At 37.9% G+C, this 20,240-nt stretch overlaps 1 protein-coding gene across 1 annotated transcript in view; it reads right to left on the bottom strand.

The window, feature by feature from the left end:
* Positions 1 to 3,715: 3,715 nt before the first annotated feature.
* MTTP (microsomal triglyceride transfer protein) overlaps positions 3,716 to 20,240 on the bottom strand; it is a 43,060-nt gene continuing 26,535 nt past the window's right edge. The window contains 9 exon segments of the mRNA XM_033105446.1: positions 3,716 to 4,076; positions 4,079 to 4,209; positions 5,711 to 5,881; positions 8,050 to 8,174; positions 13,342 to 13,569; positions 14,942 to 15,063; positions 15,170 to 15,267; positions 17,468 to 17,679; positions 19,189 to 19,401. Coding sequence (XP_032961337.1) covers positions 4,039 to 4,076; positions 4,079 to 4,209; positions 5,711 to 5,881; positions 8,050 to 8,174; positions 13,342 to 13,569; positions 14,942 to 15,063; positions 15,170 to 15,267; positions 17,468 to 17,679; positions 19,189 to 19,401 — 1,338 coding nt within the window. The 3' untranslated portion in view covers positions 3,716 to 4,038.

Genomic DNA, 20,240 nt, shown 5'->3' with positions numbered 1-20,240 from the left:
TGCAAAGTAGAGGCAGAAATAAAGTGCAAACAAACCTGACGAATGAGATCAAAGCGGATCATTGATAAATAAGAACATTGCTCACTACACCTCTAATATTTAAAACAACATTGATGGTAGCAGAAATAACATTTATTAAATGCTGCTGGGTGGGGAATTAGCTCAAGCGGTAGAGCACTCACGTAGCATGTGAGAGGTAGTGGGATCGATGCCCACCTTCTCCAAGTTTCACTGCTGCGACTTAGAATCTCCAGATGACAATCGCCAATGCTACTGTGTGCTTGGCACTGTATTTTACATGCATTATCTCAACAAATCCTTAAAACGACTCCGTGAAACAGACAGAGATTATCATACCTATTTTAGAGATGATAATTGATTGTCACATACCCAAGATCATTTCACCCAGTATGTAGTGGAACTAGAATGCCAAGCCAGGCCTCCCTGTCCCCCTCCCTTGCTCCCCACTGCCTCTTAATTGACAACTAAATTGATGAGGAGCAGTGAAATTTCAATCAGTCTGAATCTGGAACAGGTTACCTTCCCCTCCCGTGCAGGAGGGCATTTAGACTGTTTAAATGTGTTTTAAGCTTTCAAACAAGATTTTATGAATTTTTTCAAGGAGTGAAAATAGAACTAGAACCATTGCCAAGTGATTTGTCATGTTCTGTGATCATTATTGCCTCTCAGGGCTATCACCCCCCACCACTATCTTCACCAGCACCATTATCTTTGCTATGTCCACTCTCACCACTCGTATTCAACATTGTCCTGGAGGTTCTAGCCAGGGCAGTTAAGCAACACAATGAAATTAAAGACATTCATAATGGAAAAGAAGAAGTAAAACAGCTCTGTTTACAGATGATGTGATCATTTATACAGAAAATCCTAAGGAACCTACCAAAAGATAGTAGAACTAATAAATGAGTCCAGCAGGGTTGCAGGATTCATGATTAATATACAAAAACATCTATTGTATTTCTATACACATGAAATGAACAATCCAAAAGTGAAAGGAAGAAAACAATAATATAAAAAATCATGAAAAAAGGGGCAAGAGGTAGAGGAGGGTAAAAGGGATCAAATATATGGTGATGGAAAGAGAACTGACTCTGGGTGGTGAGTACACAATGCAATATATAGATGAAGCATTATAGAATTGTACACTTGAAACCTATATAATTTTACTAACCAATGTCACCCCGATAAAAATAATTTAAAAAATGAAACAAAAATGCAAAATTGTTCTCTGAAAATTACAAAATCCTGTTGAAAGAAATTAAAGATTTAAGTGAAAAGATGCCCCATGTTCATGGATCAGGAGACTTAATACTGTGTTTTCCCAAAAATAAGACCTAGCCGGACCATCAGCTCTAATACATATTTTGGAGCAAAAATTAATATAAGAGCTGGTCATATTTTACTATAATATAAGACTGTGTCTATTATATAACACAGTATAATATAATATAATATAATATAAATATAAATATATACCGGGTCTTACATAAGACCAGGTCTTATATTAATTTTTGCTCCAAAAGACCCATTAGAGCTGATGGTCTGGCTAGGACTTATTTTCAGGAAAACACGGTATTAAGATGGCAATATTCCTAAAATTAATACACAGGTTCAACACAATCCTTATCAGAATCCCAACTAGCTTTGTAGAAATTGATAAGCTGATCCTAAAATTCATATGGAACCTCAAGGGACTCAGAAGAGCTAAAACCATCTTGGTAAACAACAAGATAGGTGGACTGACTCACTTCCCAATTTCAAAACTTACTACAAAGCAACAGTAATCAAGTCAATGTGGTAGTAGCATAAAGATAGACATACAGATTAATGGAATAAAACTGACCATTCAGAAATGACATTTCACATTTATAGTCAATCGATTTTCAACAGGGTGCTAAAACGATGGGGGAAAAATCATCTTTCAATAAATGCTGGTGGGACAATTGGATATCCATATACAAAGGAGTGAATTTGGGCCTTCTACTGTACACCAACATACAAAAATTAACTCACAATGGATCAAACACCTAAATTTAAAGCCATCTGAACACTGATGTTTGAAACAGGGAAGGGGTCAGAACTAGAGGACTGCAAGTGAGTCTTATAGTTATATTTCTGGCTCCCATGTGTCATTTCAAAATTTGGACCACCACTCTATTCCTCTTAATATTCTATCTCATTTAGCTAGAAAGGTGTCAATGTTTGTTCTATGCTTCAGGCTTCTTGTTTTTTGGAGCATGTAAGTTGCTAAGTACTATCCATTCTCCCAATGAGTGGCAGTGTTTGACTCAGCCAGGCAGATAAGCAGCAGGGCAGTAGCGTGACACTAACGTGCAGGACACGGCAGTCATCACTCGTAAGCGAATCACTGCTTTGCGCGTCACAGACGCAGCTGTGATTTGTTAACCATCCCATGGCTGAGGTTCCTTAGCCCACGACTCTTCAGCTTAGTGCCCTAGATCAACTTGCCTTTGCTGCAGCATGAGTATCTTTACAGATGCTCCTTCCAAGGCCAATGCCACCACTAACGACACACCTCCCCGGCTTCCAGTTTTTGATTCCTTTCTCTCTTCTCAATAACAAAACAGTAAAGACCCCAGTCCAGAGCTTTATGAAAAGTGGACTTAGAGCTTGTTTTAAGTTTACAGGTCTTTAAGGGGTTCGACTGCTGTTAATATTAGTGGCTCATTTTCCACAGGGCTCTGACCTCCTATTAGAGAATCTAGCCTGTTCCGGAGATCGGCAGAGACTGATTTATGTATGTGTCTGGGCTCAGATAATAGGCATGAACAGAATAATAGGGTATTTGAAATAAGAGAAGACAAAAGCAATTCAGTAGGATTTCCACATATTTATTTCATCACACATCATTTTAAATTTACAACCAATGGTGAGCTACCTAAGTTTCCACTGTGTGTGTGTGTGTGTGTGTGTGTGTGTGTGTGTGTTTAATGGACGAATGAACATATCTATTTTGGGTTTATGATTATAACCATGTATATCTGTTTTAATAATAAATGTTTAAAAATGTTTAACATACCTCTTTTAATTTGTATAAATATAATCTTTTCTTGATTTTATATGTTGGAAGTTCAAATCCATCAGTTTCTCAAAGCAATATTAAATTATTTCAGTCATTCAGGCTTTCATACAGATTGTAGTCAAACAGACTGGAACTTCCACCACAGAACAATTGAATTAAAGATAAAACAATGAATATATGATGATATCCCTTATGAAGGACAGATATCCATTATAAAGGACCACATTGCAGGCTCAAAGAGACATAGCACAAGAAAAAATAAAATGGAGTTTCTGAAAGTAATGTTTTTAATTTTTATGTGCTAAGTCCAATATTTTTGTAAGGCAGAAGGCAGGGGACTGACTGTGTGGTCAGCAAAAGGACAAGATGGGATATTGTAATTCCGTGTGGTTTCTATCTGAATTCTTAGTAAAACTAACAGAAGAGAGCAATATTAATTCTTGAAGCTGGCTGACCAAAGTCTTTAAAAAGTCGTGTCCCTCACTGCCCCATCTCTTTCTACCCTCTCTCCCCGCTACCCTCCCCCAAAAAGTTTTTTCCTGATTGAGGAATATGTTTGGTAGAAAAAAATCCATGTTTAAGGTTCTATCAAGGGCTTTACACACACTGATTAAAAATTATTGTAAAAAATTGGGCTCTTCTCAGTGTGTATTTTTTTTTTTTTTTTAATAAACAATAGTTTCTACTTAGGGCAGAACTCTTCTCGCTGTTATCAAATGGGATTTGGAAGAGGTACAATAAAACTAAGAATATTGCTAAAAATGTCACATATTTTGGCTCAAAGTGACACTGTGGGTAGTATATTGAATGGGTCCAAATTTGGTCATTTGAGGGATTTTTTTTATAGCTTTTTACAAAAATCTTAAATACAGGTAAATATGTAAACACCGTGCTCTCAGAGAGCAAGCACTTAGGCATGTCACATTGTATCCCTTCTAGGGAGATGGATGCAAGTGAAACATCACCAATCAGTTTCAAAACCAACCATTGGAAGTATTCTCAGGCTGAGGGGGAACACCACCTTGCACATCTCAGAGTTCTCTTGGTGGAGAGGGAATTCAGATCCCGCTACTAGCCTTTCTTTCCTCTTCCGTGAGACATAGCCTCGGCCTGTGGACAGCCTTTCATACTTTGTCTCAAATTGCCTGTGTAACAACAACAACAATAACAAAATTACACACATATTAAAGTCACCTCACACTCTTCACAGCCAAGTTATTAGTGTACACTGCAAGCTTCTGTTTCAGAGCAATTGGGGAAAGGCTATGGGTGCCAAGGACTACCAACTTCCATTCCCGTGAATAGGGTGATTTTTCTCTTCCCCTCTCCTTTTATACAAACAGATATACTTCAAATGCCTGGAATGTGGAAGTCTGCCATACATTTTTCTGGAATGAAGGACTAAATTTCTCTCAGCTTTTTGAATATGCTGTTAAGCTTTGCAAGCCTTGCTATGTCTCCCACCCTTCATTCCAGGAGCCCCTCCTTGAGTACACTCCCCTTTTGAGTAAGTAGCAAGTCCAGCTGGATTTAAGATGAGAATGCTGATAGGGAAACATTGCCAGAGCTCTGGCCTGAGTGCAACGTGAAACCAAACCAGTTAGCCATAAGCCTGAGTTGGTGGTCACTGCATTTTGACTGTTGGAGGTTGATTTTTTTAAAATGCATTAATGGAGGTTTATTCTACACATAAATTAGGGTAAATTAACAACAGCATAATATTCTGATTATAATCCACTATATTGTATTCTGCAAAAATATAACCAACTCATATTTGTACTTATGTCATTTGTGCATTGCTGGTATGGATCATGAAATGTCAGTAATACAAAGAAGGTGCTCAACTCGGGCCTACTTATCAAAAGAGATGATGTAAGATATGGCTTGCTGTTTTAAGTATACAAATTGCTTTCATGGTTAATAGTGTTGTCAAGGAAACGTCTACAACAGAAGAGTCATTGCCACCTAGACCTCAAGTATTCTACTTCCACATGACAGTGTTGTTATAAACATGGTTACAAGATTCAAAGGACATGGTGTAAATGAGAAGCTCTAGAGTAGAAGAGGTGTTGGGAAAGTAACATGGACAATTATATATTAGGCTTTTGAGACACTAAGAATTCTACTGAAAACATTTTTTTTTTTAATTCAAAATCCCAAACTCTCAAGTTTGAGCCAAAGCTTAAACAATGTCAAATTGCTATTGTATGGATTACCTAAAAACTGTGAATTCTATTGGGCTCTTAAACATGGTAAATAATTGGAAGATGTTTTGTTTTGAACTTCCTGTCCAGGAAACAATTGTGAAGATAGCCAATAGTAAATACGCATCCAGTATTTTTGCTGAAACTACCTGGCAATTCTTATGGTAAATCAAATCCCTTTGTTTCTTTGATAAATTATTTCTGGATAGAATGTGATATTATTTCCCAAATCAAATGAACTAGTCATTATACTTTTTTGGTATCTTAAAAACTGATTTTCTTTAGCTTTATCAATTATTCTTTTATTCATTTAAAGAAAATTCATGTTTCACCCAGATTTTTACTGTTTTCTTTTAATTTCTGAAAATGTGTGCTCAAAGTGGGTGCAAGCTCCTGGTGAATTGGGGATGGCCCTGGAACATTCCACGAGTGCTGCCCTTACCTGAATGGAGCTCCATCCCTGTCCATCTGCAGGCAAACTAAGAATGGGTACTGAGAAAACTGCACTGTGGAGATAAACTCCATGCCTGCTTCTGTTTCTGCACTGATTTCCAGGCCGGCTTTCACAAAAGAGGAGTCCACGGTGATGTCACCAGTTATTACCACAGCCAACCTAAAGATTTGCCAGAAAAAACCTGTTAATATGCATTTAACTGAGCTGGACTAATAGCTATAATTTCACAGGGTCTGAACTCATAACGCTGAAGACTGGAAGGAAATACTTACGTGAGTAATATGTGACCTACATGTGCTAGAGTTCTCTTGGTAACCAGAGCCTGATTAGTCCCAGAGGCCGGGCAGGGAAGGTTTGCCCTTTCTCTGAACCAACCCCAGCCTTCAATTCTAAATGTGAGAATGAAATGTCTATTGGGTACTACTGTTTGGAATAAGCATACCAAGTGCCAAGATGAAAACAGCAGTATGCCTGGAAACTGGTCTTCTCAGGAAGTCAGAAATACCTGAGTTATCTTAAAAGAAAGTCTAAACTCGGAAAGAAGACAGCCGATGTGCATAAAAAATTTTTTTGGTTTCTCTGTTGGTTTCTATGTAGCTATTTTAATTCTACCTTATGAATTTCTCCAAAGGGTCTCTAGACACATAAGTCTATGGTTGCCAAGATATTTGAAAAAATGTTGTGTCACAAAGAACCATTCCTACAGTGGGGCATGTACAATGGGTGCTCCAGGAATGACGGCTATGGTGGGTTCTCCAACGATTGCCCAGAGGACTAGATAGACATACTGGGTTGACTAGGGAGATGGCTTGGATTAAAATGAAGAGGAGAAACAGTCCCAGTAGAAGGTTTATGTCTTGGACCACTCTAATTTAATTGTAGACTTTAAATGAAATTGTGGGAAGCGACTCTCACAATTAAATCAGAGGTGTATGTCCATGCTTTTTTGATAGAGATAACTCAATTTTGCTGTGTAACTTAAAACACACCAGCCGCTATTGTTATCAGTGTACAAGTAGGTCACAGGTGATATCACTTAAATCCCTGAATGCCTCATTTTACCTTTTAATAGCTTACACTCAACAAAAACTTAAGAGGTATTTTTTATTTTTTTAAAATTTATTTTTCAATTACTGTTGACATACAATATTGTATTTGTTTCAGGTGTACAAAGCAACATAGCGATTAGATATTTATACACCTCACAAAGTGGTAACCCCAATAAGTCGATTACCCATCTGACACTGGAATGTTTTAAACAAACAAATGGGAAATTGAAGATAGATTGGCTACCCTGTGGATATCGCTAGATTCTTAGGGATACTATGTCCTTTTTGAAAATCCAGAGTTTTTGTTGTTGTTATTACTGTTGTTGATTTCTTTCTGCAAAAAATTCGATTCAGTTTAATTTGGGGAAACTTCTATCTAGAAAATATTTCAGAAAGAGGAAACAGATGACTATTTCAGAAAGAGGAAACAGAAGTGCTAAATTATATTGCTGATCCCTCTGCTCTGATGGCCTGCTCCATTTCTCATTCTTTGGTTCCTTTTGTAACACCATGGACCACCTTTCACATTAAATGTGCCACCTTTTGACTGTCCTCAATTTCTTCATCCATAATTCAAAATTTTTAAAAAATTAATTTTATCACTCCTATCTCACTTCTGCCTCACCATATTTTTAAATATCCAAAAAAGGTAAAAATCAATTGCATTTCGATTTCCTTTTCTTTGGGGTCATAACAAACAGAAAAATAATTCTTTTGATTATTACACTGGCTCAGAGACATTGTTTTAGGATCAAAATAAAATATTTTCATTTGAACTGACAGGTAGATTAGAAAAACTAAAGGAGCTGAGAACATTTTGTTTAGAAAAATGAGCACTAACAAAACAACTTAAGGACTCTTAATGTTTAATACTTAGATTCTGCACAAAAGTGATCATTTAACTTTTATCCATTGAAGACAGAAAACAAGATTTGAAATCCCAACAAGAGGGATAAGCTAAAAAAGTTTGTTTCAAAGTAAAATTTCCTGACAGCACTGTCAACTACTGAAGTGGAATACCAAGAGAAGATGAACCTCTCATCCACTATGCATGCTATCAATGGAAGTCTTTAAAAATCAAGAAGATTCTTGGCTGAATTGTATTAGGTACTGACCTGCTCATAAGAAACTATGGGGAGAATGAATTCCCGTGGTTACTTCCTATTCTGTGCTTTACTGATTACAAACAGAAAGCATAGATTTTGAAAAGTCAGAAGGTTAAATAATTCTGAAAACATACTTCTACAGTTCTTTGCAGAGTATTATATGTATGCTTACCGATTTTTCACTCTAGTTTTTGACTCACGATACCACAGACTAAACTCCATTGAACCAGAAATATCAATGGCTAAAGCACCTTGGATCTCCATGTTGGCCTTCAGGCCAGATTGCAACTGAAGCTCCTGGAAGCAAAAATATATAATAATAGTGATAATAATCACAATTAGCCAGCCCCTTTCCAAAGCACATGGAACCTCTTGCGACCTGGATCACACCATCTGAGCTGTGTTAATGTTAGAGTCTTTCTCTGGGTTTGGAAACACACCCTAACCTTGATCACTGGAAGTAGATTATTCATTTGCCAAATTATGGAGTCAATTAAAATACTAAAAAAGTGAAGTGACAATTAAGAAGAGTGTTTTCTTTACATCACTGCCTCACTTTGGGAGGGAAACGGTTCTCAAAGTGTGTGTGGTCCCCTGATGAAAAATATCAGCATCCTGAAAACTTGTTAGAAACGGAAGTCCCATACCTACTGAATTAGAAACCCTGAGAGTGGGGCCCAGCCATCTGTGTGACAATAAGCCCTCATGTGATTCTGAGGCACCCAAATTTGAAAACCAGCAGAGTAGGGAAAATGAAGGCATCTCCATCAGGAATCCAGTTGTGGCTTTGGGGTGGGGGAGAGAGTTTGGGCTGGGTGACTTCCTGAAGTTCTTTAGCACTTTTCTAGTTATACGCAGTGTCAAATGCAGACAACCACATCCTGCTGGCAAATGAGAAGCATGATAAAAACTGCCAGTGCAGCATAAAAGCTCCAGGAACCGCCTAGATCAAGCTAGGAAAGGAAGGCAAGGCAATTTAACTAAACCTTAATACCGTGTTGTTTGACATTTGGAATGACATCAGATTAACATATTGAGTCCAACATGAACTTGACAGCATATTCCAGAGGGACAGTACTCACTTACAAACATACTCCCTCCTATGCAATTTTGTAGTTGTCTGAAGTTCACTATTTGGTGCTGTTTGCCAGCATTTCGCCTTTCAGTCTTGCAGTTTCTACGCACATTAGCTTTGGTGATGTCGGCTGAAAACTTCGTCAGCTGGATTGGAATCAGTACGCTTCGGGACAGTATTGGAAATGGTAATGGTGTGGGGGAAAAGGCTCCGTATCCTCAATGTTGATTAGGTTCATGACAACGGGCAGCATGACCAACTTCAGATAACTGCCCTACTCACACCACACAAGCTGTGTTTGGCCAACTAAAGATGTCATGATTTCACTGTCTAGAAAGGATCCTGTTGATCTCCTTGAATTATCTCCACTTTTCAAAAAATGTAGCAGGGAATGTTAGTCAAAGAACTTGGCTTACAACCAGGTATAAAAAAAAAAAAGTCTAATTGTGGCACGAAGCTTCCTTCAGTCTGAAAAGCACTTGGATGAAAGCATGAGATTCTCAACACAGAGTTCGAGACACATTAGGAAAGAGCCCTAAGGATACTTACAGCTACTTTCAGTCTAGAACAAATGTGGCTGTGATAGGATGCAGGGGTTGTCTCATGCATCATAACTAATATGAAGAATCACAAATTATCTTGAGAAACCACAATAATCATGTCGAGATTTAACCTATGCTTATGAACTGCAGAAACAAGATATTAGAGTTCTGCATTTGCACTGTAACTGTGATTGTTCCCAAATGAGCCCTACTGTGTGCCCTGTCTCTGAAGCATTTCTTTCTTTGTATCTTCTGCTCTGCTCCCAGTTTGAAAAATTATAATCTCGTTAGTCCACCCAACCCAGCAGAGGTCTATGATGTGGACTTTGGCCTTCGGCCTTCCTACTGACCATACATTAGGTGGATGTCCCAACATACCAAACGCCATGGAAAAGAACATTTCACGGCTATTAGAAAATGTTCCTTTTGTAGGGAGGGAATATTTCCACTGCAGTGTGGGTTTTGAGGAGTGCCTTGGCTTTCTGGGAAGATTTCATTTCTCTTAAGCACAGGGATCATGGAAGAACTCATATGTGTAGTCACAGAGGAATTTTCTTGGACCTCCATAGACAGACCACTGACCCCTGTAGAAGGGACTAAACAACATAGTGCAGTGGTTCTGATTTTTTAGGGGGAAAAAATAAGAGCAACTATCAGTTTTTGAACACAACTGCATCCTAAAAGCTCTACATTTGAAATCTCATGTAATTCCCATTCTAATCTTCCATGGTAGGCACTGTATCTGAAAACTGAAACGAAAAATCAGGCTTGGAGGCTACATGTGGAGCCAGACTGTCCTAGTGGTGGAGACTATTCTACTTCCATCCATGTCTATCATAAAATCATAACTGTCTTTGTCTCCTGATGTGCAAGGAAGCCTGCTCTGAGAGACATTGCAAAAAATTTGTTTGACCCAGAGTGCATATTTATTTAAATTCTTGCCTATGAAGTAGAGGAACAAGACACTAGAACTTTGTATTTGTAGCTAATGTGACCTCTTTGATCTTTTAGTTTTGGTTCTAAAAATGTTTCTTATAGCCCAGACACTGATATTTTCACAACTCATCCCATTCCTTCCATTCAGGAAAATATGTTCTTTGCTGACTAAAGAGGATCTCCCTATTAAGCTGACTTTATCAGGCATCCTTTTCTGGAGCGCAATACAATTAGCCGCAAACAGAGAGAGAGGGAGCAAAGAGTAATTCCATCTGCCCTGGTTGCTATGACAGGCCATCCACTGCCAAAATTTCCTTCAATGTCAGCACTTGACCTAGAGTGGTATGTGCCTCTGAAGCTGGAATGACATTATTGGAGTGCTCTGTAGAGCAGGGAGCCTCAAACAGCTTATTTGTGTAATAGCCCCAGATCCGCAAAATACTCCAATCTGAAATTTACAGACATTGGATTCTAGTTAATAGCTTGGGGATGATCTTTCTCTTAGCATATATCTTAGGTGTCCTAGCTTAATGAATAGAAAAATCTCATAAATTAATCTAGATCAGAGGTTGGCAAACTATGGCCTGTAGGCAAATCTGGCCCACTGGGTGATTTTGTAAATAAAAATTTTTTGGAACACTGCCACACTCATTCGTTAAGGTATTGCTGATGGCTATTTTTACTCTACAATGGCAGAGTTTAGTAGCTGCAACAGAGACCATGTGTCCCACAAAGCCTAAAATATTTACTTTCTGCCCTTTGCATAAAAAGTTTGTTAACTCTGATCTAGATTAATACTTATATTTGCATCAAGTTTTATACCTGGATTCATACCATTAGGCCTTGTTGCTGGGTAGCTGAGCACATACAGATGACGCTGAACTGTTACTATACCTGTGTCTTAAAATGTGAACTACATCCTCAACACTCTTATGCCTTCTTTGGAGACTCTTTCATTAAGAATGAATCTCCCCAAAGGTAACACTGCAAAGGAAATGTACAGTGTATAATTCTGATATAATTTGAGAACTATTTTCTCATGTGACCTTGAGGATTAAGGGATATGAAAGGCACTGCTTGTTGTCCTTCTTTTCATTCATATCAACAGAAACATAGTTTCATTCATAGTGTCAATTCAACCATTGTAAAAACTATATTTACCAGCTTCTCTTGCAGCTAGAGATATCCCCATGACACAATTTTGGTCAATAACAAAAGGGCTTCCTTTTATAGGTGCTTATCTTTAGTAGGAATAGATGGTGCTCCCAGAGAAGTTCTTAAAAAAGAGTCAGGCTCTATTGTCCCTGACCCTTCTCTTCTTCCTTCTTGGAATGAGGAAATAGTGCTGGAAGTGCAGCAGTCATCTGCTAATCATGAGATGACAAGCATGAGGTTAAGAACCACAAGTAAAGATGGCTGAGCTGAGGGAATACGAACCTGGATACTGATAATATTTCAGTATTTTTATATGGACACCTACTTCCAAATATTTGTTACATGATAAAAATGAAACTATTTGGTTAAGCTACCCAAGATTATTTTGTTGTTGTTATATACAGCTATCCTGAATTGTTATGAGAAATAATAAAGATAAAGAATTAACATTAACTCTAACCAATCATGTTTTGGAGGAGTTTTAGTAAAATCTGATATTTAAAGTCTATCCCAGCTCTTAAAATCTATGATTTCATAACCAGAACCCAAGAAATCAGAATCCTCAAATTATCTGGCAAAGAACAAAGCTGGTAAAAACTTCGAATCATTTTCCAAATGCCTCACTTCATTAGTAGGAAATCTTTGTTTAATGCTATTAAGTAACTGCCCAAGAGCACACAGAAACTAACTAGTGGGGGCGAAATTCAAACCTAGGTTATCACTTATGAATTTATTAAACCATAAAAGCAAACTTCCCAAGTAAGTCCCATAGTCTGTAAATTTTACTCCAATCTCCTCACATATCTCTAATATCATCATAAATATGAATTAAAGTACATAGTGATCAATTGGAGTACATAGAGATGACTTTAAGGATTTCCCTTAGGATCCTTACTTAGCAAATATTCCATTTTTTATATTGGTATGCTTAATAAGGCAGGAAACATAGCAAGTCATTAAAAAAAAAATTAAGCATAAAATACCCAAACTCAAAGGTTATTCAGATAAACTTCTGTTTCTCAAAAAATCCATTGAAGCAGACCACTGTTATTCCATAGTATCTTGGGTCACCTAAAATTCTACTGCACAGAAGATAGTATTGTCATACTTCAGTACAGTAATATAAGATTTGGGGGTGAGGAAAATTGAAAATCATTCTGAAGAATGCAGTCCAAGTGAATGCAAGTTCTCCTATTCTCTACTAATGAATGAACCTTAGTAAGATTCTGTGAACATGAGAGTTTGGGGCAGAGTCTCCATGAAACATGCGGTTGGTGTCAGTGGTTGTTTGAGCCTCTACTAATTTGGCAGGGTCAAAATGATGCACTTCCATTGCTCTTCATCATTGTCGCCGTGATAAATGTCATCAGTAATTTATGAAACTATGTGGTTTAACTCCTGCCTTCAGAGTAAGTATCAGGAAATGCCCAGGAAATATTGGAGTAAATGCTTTTTTTTCAGTTGTATTGAGATATAACTGACATTACATTATACTCATATGATATCAAATATTTTCTCTTTTGCGTCAACAGTGAGGAGTTGTCTTAATCATCTAATAAAGGCAAAATAAATCCCTGTTTACCTATAGCAAAGGAGAAAAGGAGAAAGGGAAACAATACCAAGAGGCTGAATGCTTAGAATGTGAGCTCCAGGATGGGTGGAATTTTGTCTTATGTCCCCCAAGCACAAGGTACATTAAAAATGTGCCTGGCACATTGTAGGGATTCAATAAATATGTGCAGAATGAATGAATTACCTGAGAATGATCTATTAGCAGAATAAGTCCTTTCACCACACTGACAGGGTCGCTAGATGCTGACAGCATTTTGGACATCAAATCACTGTATCCGTTGAAAAAAGTGACAGGTCTGAGCTGAACATCAAAGAGGATGACTGACAAGCCAGCATAGGAGTCAAGGTTCTCCTCTCCCTCATCAGGAGTGGCAGCAATTAATGCCTCCAGTCCTTGGGCTTCAATGACCACCTAGGGAAAAATGGATAGAACATTCATGACATAAGCTCTGTGCCTGTTCTGTAAGTGATGGTGAGCTACAGCCAGAACTTTCCTAGGGGTCAAAAACTCAAAAATCTGCAGCAGCTAGGCAAAAACAAAACACAACACAACACAACTCTATGCCTGAATATGAGTTAGTTTTCTTCATTTAATCCTCACAACCACCCTTTGGGGGTACATATGATTTTTATTCATGTTGTAGGATTCAAATTCTTCTGTCTGACTACAAAGGCTATGAGCTTTCCATTTTACAGTGTCATCTAGAGACTCTTAGTCTCTCCAGGTCTCATACATAATGAATTAGCTATTGTGTAAAGCCCCTAAAAGGAGATGGAAAGGTGTTGGGAAAGTCACCCTAAGGCTGCTACTATGAGAGGTGTGGAACTCTCTAAGCCATAACTCACATCTTTCCATGTCAACCTTTTCTCTGTAGCTCAAAGGAAAAGTGAGGAACACCATGTGGGGACTCGCATCCTGATCTCTACCATACGTAGGAGTCCTACATTTGCTTTGTCCCCTATACCCAGCCCCTTAACCACTGGGTGTTTGGCATTTCAGAATGCATATCAGAAAACAGACAGTGATTCCTCAGGAGACAAAGGCATGGTATTCTGACTAGAGTTCTATCAAAGGCTGTGGTGATGTAATATTGATAGGAACTCAAGTGTATACAGCACTGGATCATTGTTAAAGCTTAAATAATTTGAGCTTATTTAGAAGGGTATAATTTGCTATGCATAAAACCTATGCATAGAAAGCATATTCAAAATTAAGAAGCCTGTACAGAGTGTTACCAAATTTTAGATAAAATGAAAGGGATGGAATTCAGCTAGTTGTTGAATACCTGGCCGACACTTTATTCTTTTCTCTCCTAGCAGTATTGGGAAAACATAGATTGACTCTTTAGAGAGCCATGTTCTATTATGAAAGTTTTTATTATGGGGAATCAATCTCTTCATAGAAACACCCAGAGAAGGAAAACAGATTCTAGAATTAAATATCTGGGACTTCGAGGAATATGTCTGTGAATAAAAATAACATTTTTTCAAACACATGTGAGAAATACTGGCACGATTTCAATTTTGTCAATATGTGTACCTTTGAAAAGACAAATAGATGTTTGGCAAGTCCAGTGAATCAAATTACTTAGGTTTCTAGTTCATATTTGGAACTTCCTCTGGGATTATAAACCTCTTGCAGATGATACAATCATGGGTGACATATTACAGAAGTCACCATTAATTTATGCATTCTATAGTGTTATTATCAGCATATATTTTATTTTACGTCAGATTAATTTCTTACATACTTTATTCAGCAAAATTAATGGAAAATGAGTTACCTGGCTACCATGAAGATGAGACTTCCCGAGGTACTGAATGATGTTCAGGTTACTTCTCCTGAGAATGCCAGAACCAGAGTAAAGAATGTCAAGGCCGTAAGTAGATGCCGAATGGGAACTACCTAATGACGAAAACAGAAAACAACAAAAACTATAATGTGATGACAGTTCCGGCAATACTCAGCTGGGGAGGGACATGGAAGAGGAGCGCCTTCTTGGTTTACGTACGTTGTATGTAGCCAGTATAGAAAGAAGAGGATCCACTCCTGGCAAAACGGTCATAATTATGAGCAACCATGTCCTTCAGAACGCGACGAACCATTTTGCTGCAACATGTAAAAGGAAAAAGCTGCACATTCATTGTAATGGCTGTTTCCCAAGTTAGATTTGGAAAAAACCCAAATCCTCAGTGGAAAAAAGAGGCCAAATGTTCCTCATGCTGCTCCAAGACTGGGGAGGTGCCAGCTGGAGTGCTAGCATCAGGATGAGGGCTTTCCCCTTCATCCTCAGATATTTGAAATTTAGTTTGCTATCAAAATGACAGCAACATGAGGACACTCAGCTATGAGATTGCTTAAGCTGGCTGATGGAGACACCTCAGGAGTGGGAGGCACATGTTGTTTGAATCATCATGGTTTTATTGTTAAATAGTATATACTTTTAAGGAAAGCTGTACCAAACTGAGGAGGTTCCCAATATTTCTTTAAACATTTGCTATACTCTCTAATGTTGTTATCACTGGCTAATGATATATAATAGTAAATTTCTAGAAATTTCTTCTGTTTATGCAGTTTTCAATTAAGGAAACATCTCAGTTACACCCATACAATATATAAATCATTGTCTCCTCTAAAGTAACTCATGCCTCTACCTCGTCTACCTATGAAATAAGTGCTGAGATCTTTCCATTCCTAACTACTTAACCCTAATCATATCAGTAACTATAAAATTATAACAATACAGCAAAAAATATTTTTTTAACCAATTAAAGAAATCTGAACTGTGATCTAAGGTAGAAAATTATCGAGAGGAGGAAATGGGTACCTTACATGATTCCTCCCCACCAGTATCAAAGTTATAAGATTTTAGCATGGAGGAAAACAAGATGAGGAGGTTCATGACAGCTGTCCTCAAATATTCAAAGGGCCTGCACATGGATGCATAATTTTTCCTGTTCTGCTTTCTTGGGGGATAAAACCAGGGCCTATTGAAAGATTTCAGTTATACAAAGAAGTAATGGTGAGTCTCTGAACAACGACACAAGTTCCTTCAAAGCAGGTGATCCTCCTGCCACTGGAGGGGTGCAGGGAAAGTCTGGACACCACCTGCCAGGAGGCTAGACCCCTACATTGGAAAGACATACCAGGCAAGACGGCCTTTAATGTCCCTTACAACTCTAATGTTTTTGGTTCTTCGAATCTGACCCACAGTATGTGCGATAGCTTCCTCGCCTTTCCTAGGCTGCTCCCTACCCCGCTGCCTCCTCTTTATTGGCCCTGAATCACTAGCTTCACAAGACAGGGGAAGCAAATCCACGCAGGATCTCCTCCACCGAGTGTCATAAGAGCAAACAAAGCAATAGAAGAAGAAATCAGATCCTCAACCAGTAATAGATGGCTACAGACGGACTGTTTCTTCTCTCCTTCACTAACGCTCCTTTCTTCTTCCTTACTTGTCCTGCTCTTAACTCTTTTCCACTCACTTCCTGTTTCTTTTTCCTTCGTTCTTCTTATTTCTTGTATTCCTTTCCTTCAATTTTTTACTGCCTTTTTGTTTTTTTTCCCATTTTCTCTTTATTTTCCCTCTCTCCCATGTCTGTTTTCCTTTTCAATTGGTAATGCTCAAATTTGATCTTTCCTGAGGTAGTGCTCTGCATGTAACTTGGGAAATGGAAATTTCTTTTCTGGCTCTCTGTTTCATGGAGGAGGGGTAGAGAGTTTTGGGGGGAGCCACTTGGAAGCGAGACATCGGTGAATTCAGAAGAGACGGGAACTGGCAAGAAGATGAATCCAGTAAGGGTAACTGAAAGCAATGAAGTCTGCAGATCCCAGTCTTCCTATCTTGAATAGTCCTTAAACTGGGTCATGCCTACGGTTTTAAACTTAAATGGTAAATTCATTTGATCTGTGATAAATGAGGCTTTAACGATTTCGAACATTTGGGAAGTTAAGATGACAGACCATCAGGTGGGAACCTAACATCATTTCGTCGTAATAGTTATAAAAACAGTCCTATTAAAAATGTAGTCGGATCTTAAAACGTGACTAACACTTGGCAATATATATTTACCAGACTAAACAGGAGACCTAGAGTAAAAATCGTACCCAGGATTCCAAATCATAGTGCCCAGGTGAAGTTGTTTTACCTGGTCCACTATACAGTTCTCTTATAGGAAATTTGGAAAACTCTTTGATCTCGCGACACAACCCAGCATAACAACCACACCGTTAGTATTATCCACATGTGTACCACACAAATATACAAATAAGCCTGAATAAGCAGAGAGTTAGGTACACCGTATCATACCTTGCAGGCATTTCAAAACGTAGGATGTCTTGAACAATGGCAAGCATGTATTTGTTCATTTCTTTTGGGAGCTCCCCAATGGAGAGCAGGATGTTCTTTACTTCCATGTAGGATGGATTGTTATTTAAAATGATAGTAGCAGCAGTCGTGCGCACAGTCTTTTCATGAACTTTATGATTCTGATGGTATATCCTGTTCAAAGTCTTCTTTACCTGTTCATAAGATGTTCAAACTTAGTGCACATCTAGATTTCTTTAAACTGATATTGTGGCAGGCAGAGTCTTAAAATACACATGCATTCCTACATTTCCCAGGTTCCTTCGCAGTGAGGTTGGGGCCATACTTCTGGCTAATGGATTAGGAACAGTATTGCTTTCAGTAACTTCTGGGCTGAGTCAGTTAAGAGTTGGTAAGCCTTCTCTGTCTCTTTCTTCCACTACTGTAGTGAACTGAGGGTCACATTTTTCCTTACCTGTCTGAGGCATAGCATGAATGAGAAATGAATTTTTGATAAGCTGATATTTTGAGGCCCCTTTGTTATTGTAGCATATCACGATGTTACCTAATATAAATTTTTAAAGACACTACTGGCATGTGGCAATGGGGCTCTGGGGAGAGATGGCTACATGAACTCATATTTCCTTACAGGGAAGTACCTCAGACTCTTCCCTTCTCTTTTGTAAATTAATAGACTTTATTTTTTTAGAGCAATTTTAGGTTTCATAGAAAAATTGAGCTGAACGTACAGAGAATTCCTTTATACCTCTGCTCCTCATCCCTCCCCACAACAACACATAACTTCCCCCTCTATCAATATCCTGTACGACCGTGGTCATTTGTTAATTTGATGAACCTATACTGACACATCATTATCACTGAAAGTCCATAGGTTACATTAGGGGAATGTTTTTTAAATAATGCATTAACACCAAAGAAAATTTGCCAAAATAATTGCATTCTGTGGCAACAAATAATTCCATTGGTTACCAGCATTGCCTTGTTGTGATATGCTGTGTGTAGTGTTTTGTACTAGGCATTTATAAATATTTCTTTCAGTTCTACTTCCCTTTGCCTTTTTTCTATCTCCCCCAAATATTGGCCTGTTCTCAGGTGTTTAGGAGTTAAGTGACCAACTTAAGCATAAACAACTACAAAGGGAAGAGAGGCAGAATTTATATGTAGGTCTCTCTGTCTCAAAAGCCCCTGATCCTAATCATCATGCTTTATATCCTATCAACTTTGACACAAAACTGGTGGGAAGGTGTTTAGCTGCAAACTGAAAACATCATTCTCAGTGGGCAGTTTTTCTTGAGGTTTACCAACATTCTCTGTCTTAATAAAAGCTGAATTTAGACGGTTTCCTGAAAATGTAGCTGTAGGAACCAACACGGTAATACTTGAGCCAGCATATTTCAGTGTCAAAAATTTAACAGCATCTTAAAACTTATAGAAATAAAGATATTTCTGAAAATACTTTGTTTCTTAAAATAAGAGGCTATGCCTTAATATTTATGCTTCAGGATATAAGATATTTTCTGTTCAAAAGGTGAGCTGCTTCAGAACAACCTTAAATCCAAGTTAAGAGTCATTTCTAAACAGGAAAGAGAGGTTGGTAGTTTGAAAAAAAAAATAGGGCGACTTCAAAGTTGTTTGCATTTGACTCGTGTGTAGGCCTGCTTTTTTCCTTTTGTAAATTTTGCAAATATTCTTGGGGAAATTACCTCATCTGTTATGAAAGGGACATCGTATCTCTGGAGACTGGTGGTAGCGAGGTGGCTGATGGACCCTTCTTCTGACTCTGCGTACTTTAGCAGGAGTGGGATACCTTCCGGAATCAAGGCATTCTTCAGAGCCAGCAGGTACATCATGATGTCCTCTTTTTTCTCTGCTTTCTCGAGTCCTCCCAGGATTAACTTCTTGGCTTCTACCACTGCCTAAAAAAATTCACATACTACCTCACACATATGCATAGCCATACATTAAACAAGGCTTGGGTAAGATTGGCCTCATTCTTGGGCCCAAGGAAACAACTTAAAGTTTTAGAAAGTTTTGCATTGTGTGCCCGACTGAGGTAAACATGGAAATGAACAAGTAAAGCTTGATAAAGGTGTTGTGTTTTTTATAATGTATACATTAACAGATTCTTAAGCAATGAATGTAAGAATAGACATATTTACTTTTGAACACATTCTGAATGTATAAAATCATTTTAAAATTCCCTTGTGATTGATTCATAAAACTGCCCATTCATTGAATTTCTAAAGCAATGGTTAGATGGTGCCTAAGAGGTGCCACCTACCTTTTCTTAGGTGACAATGGGTGAAAGGGAATGAGATGTCTCTGAGAATACTTTTAAAATAGAGTTTTGACTTTTGAACCATTTTAATGTTTCATATATTCAAAAAATAAAATAAAATCAACAAGGATGAAAGACTGCTAAAACTGAATTCAAACAGAAACAAATGAACACAAATGTATATCAAATGGGTAACATAACTAAACAGGGGAGAATGAAAAAGAATTAATCCAAGCAACTTTTGAACATAGAACTCTGGCTGTATACCTTTACTGGAATATATTTTACAAACAAAAAGAACAGGGATGAGGTCTTGAACCTTATGTAGTCAATTTATTTCTTGTAGTGATATTGGTCTAGCAATTCCAAAAGTATTTTGTGTGCATTTTTAGATTGAGTGAATGAATGATAGATTGATGTTCTTGAAAACCAGCGTTCTCAGTGTGACAGAAGGATGAAATAATTATGGAATGGGAG

Source organism: Rhinolophus ferrumequinum, chromosome 5 (genome assembly GCF_004115265.2).
Source record: "Rhinolophus ferrumequinum isolate MPI-CBG mRhiFer1 chromosome 5, mRhiFer1_v1.p, whole genome shotgun sequence".
NCBI classification, from domain to species: Eukaryota; Metazoa; Chordata; class Mammalia; order Chiroptera; family Rhinolophidae; genus Rhinolophus; species Rhinolophus ferrumequinum.
The sequence above is the reverse complement of the archived record's forward strand: the minus strand, read 5'-3'. Positions and strand labels throughout refer to the sequence as shown.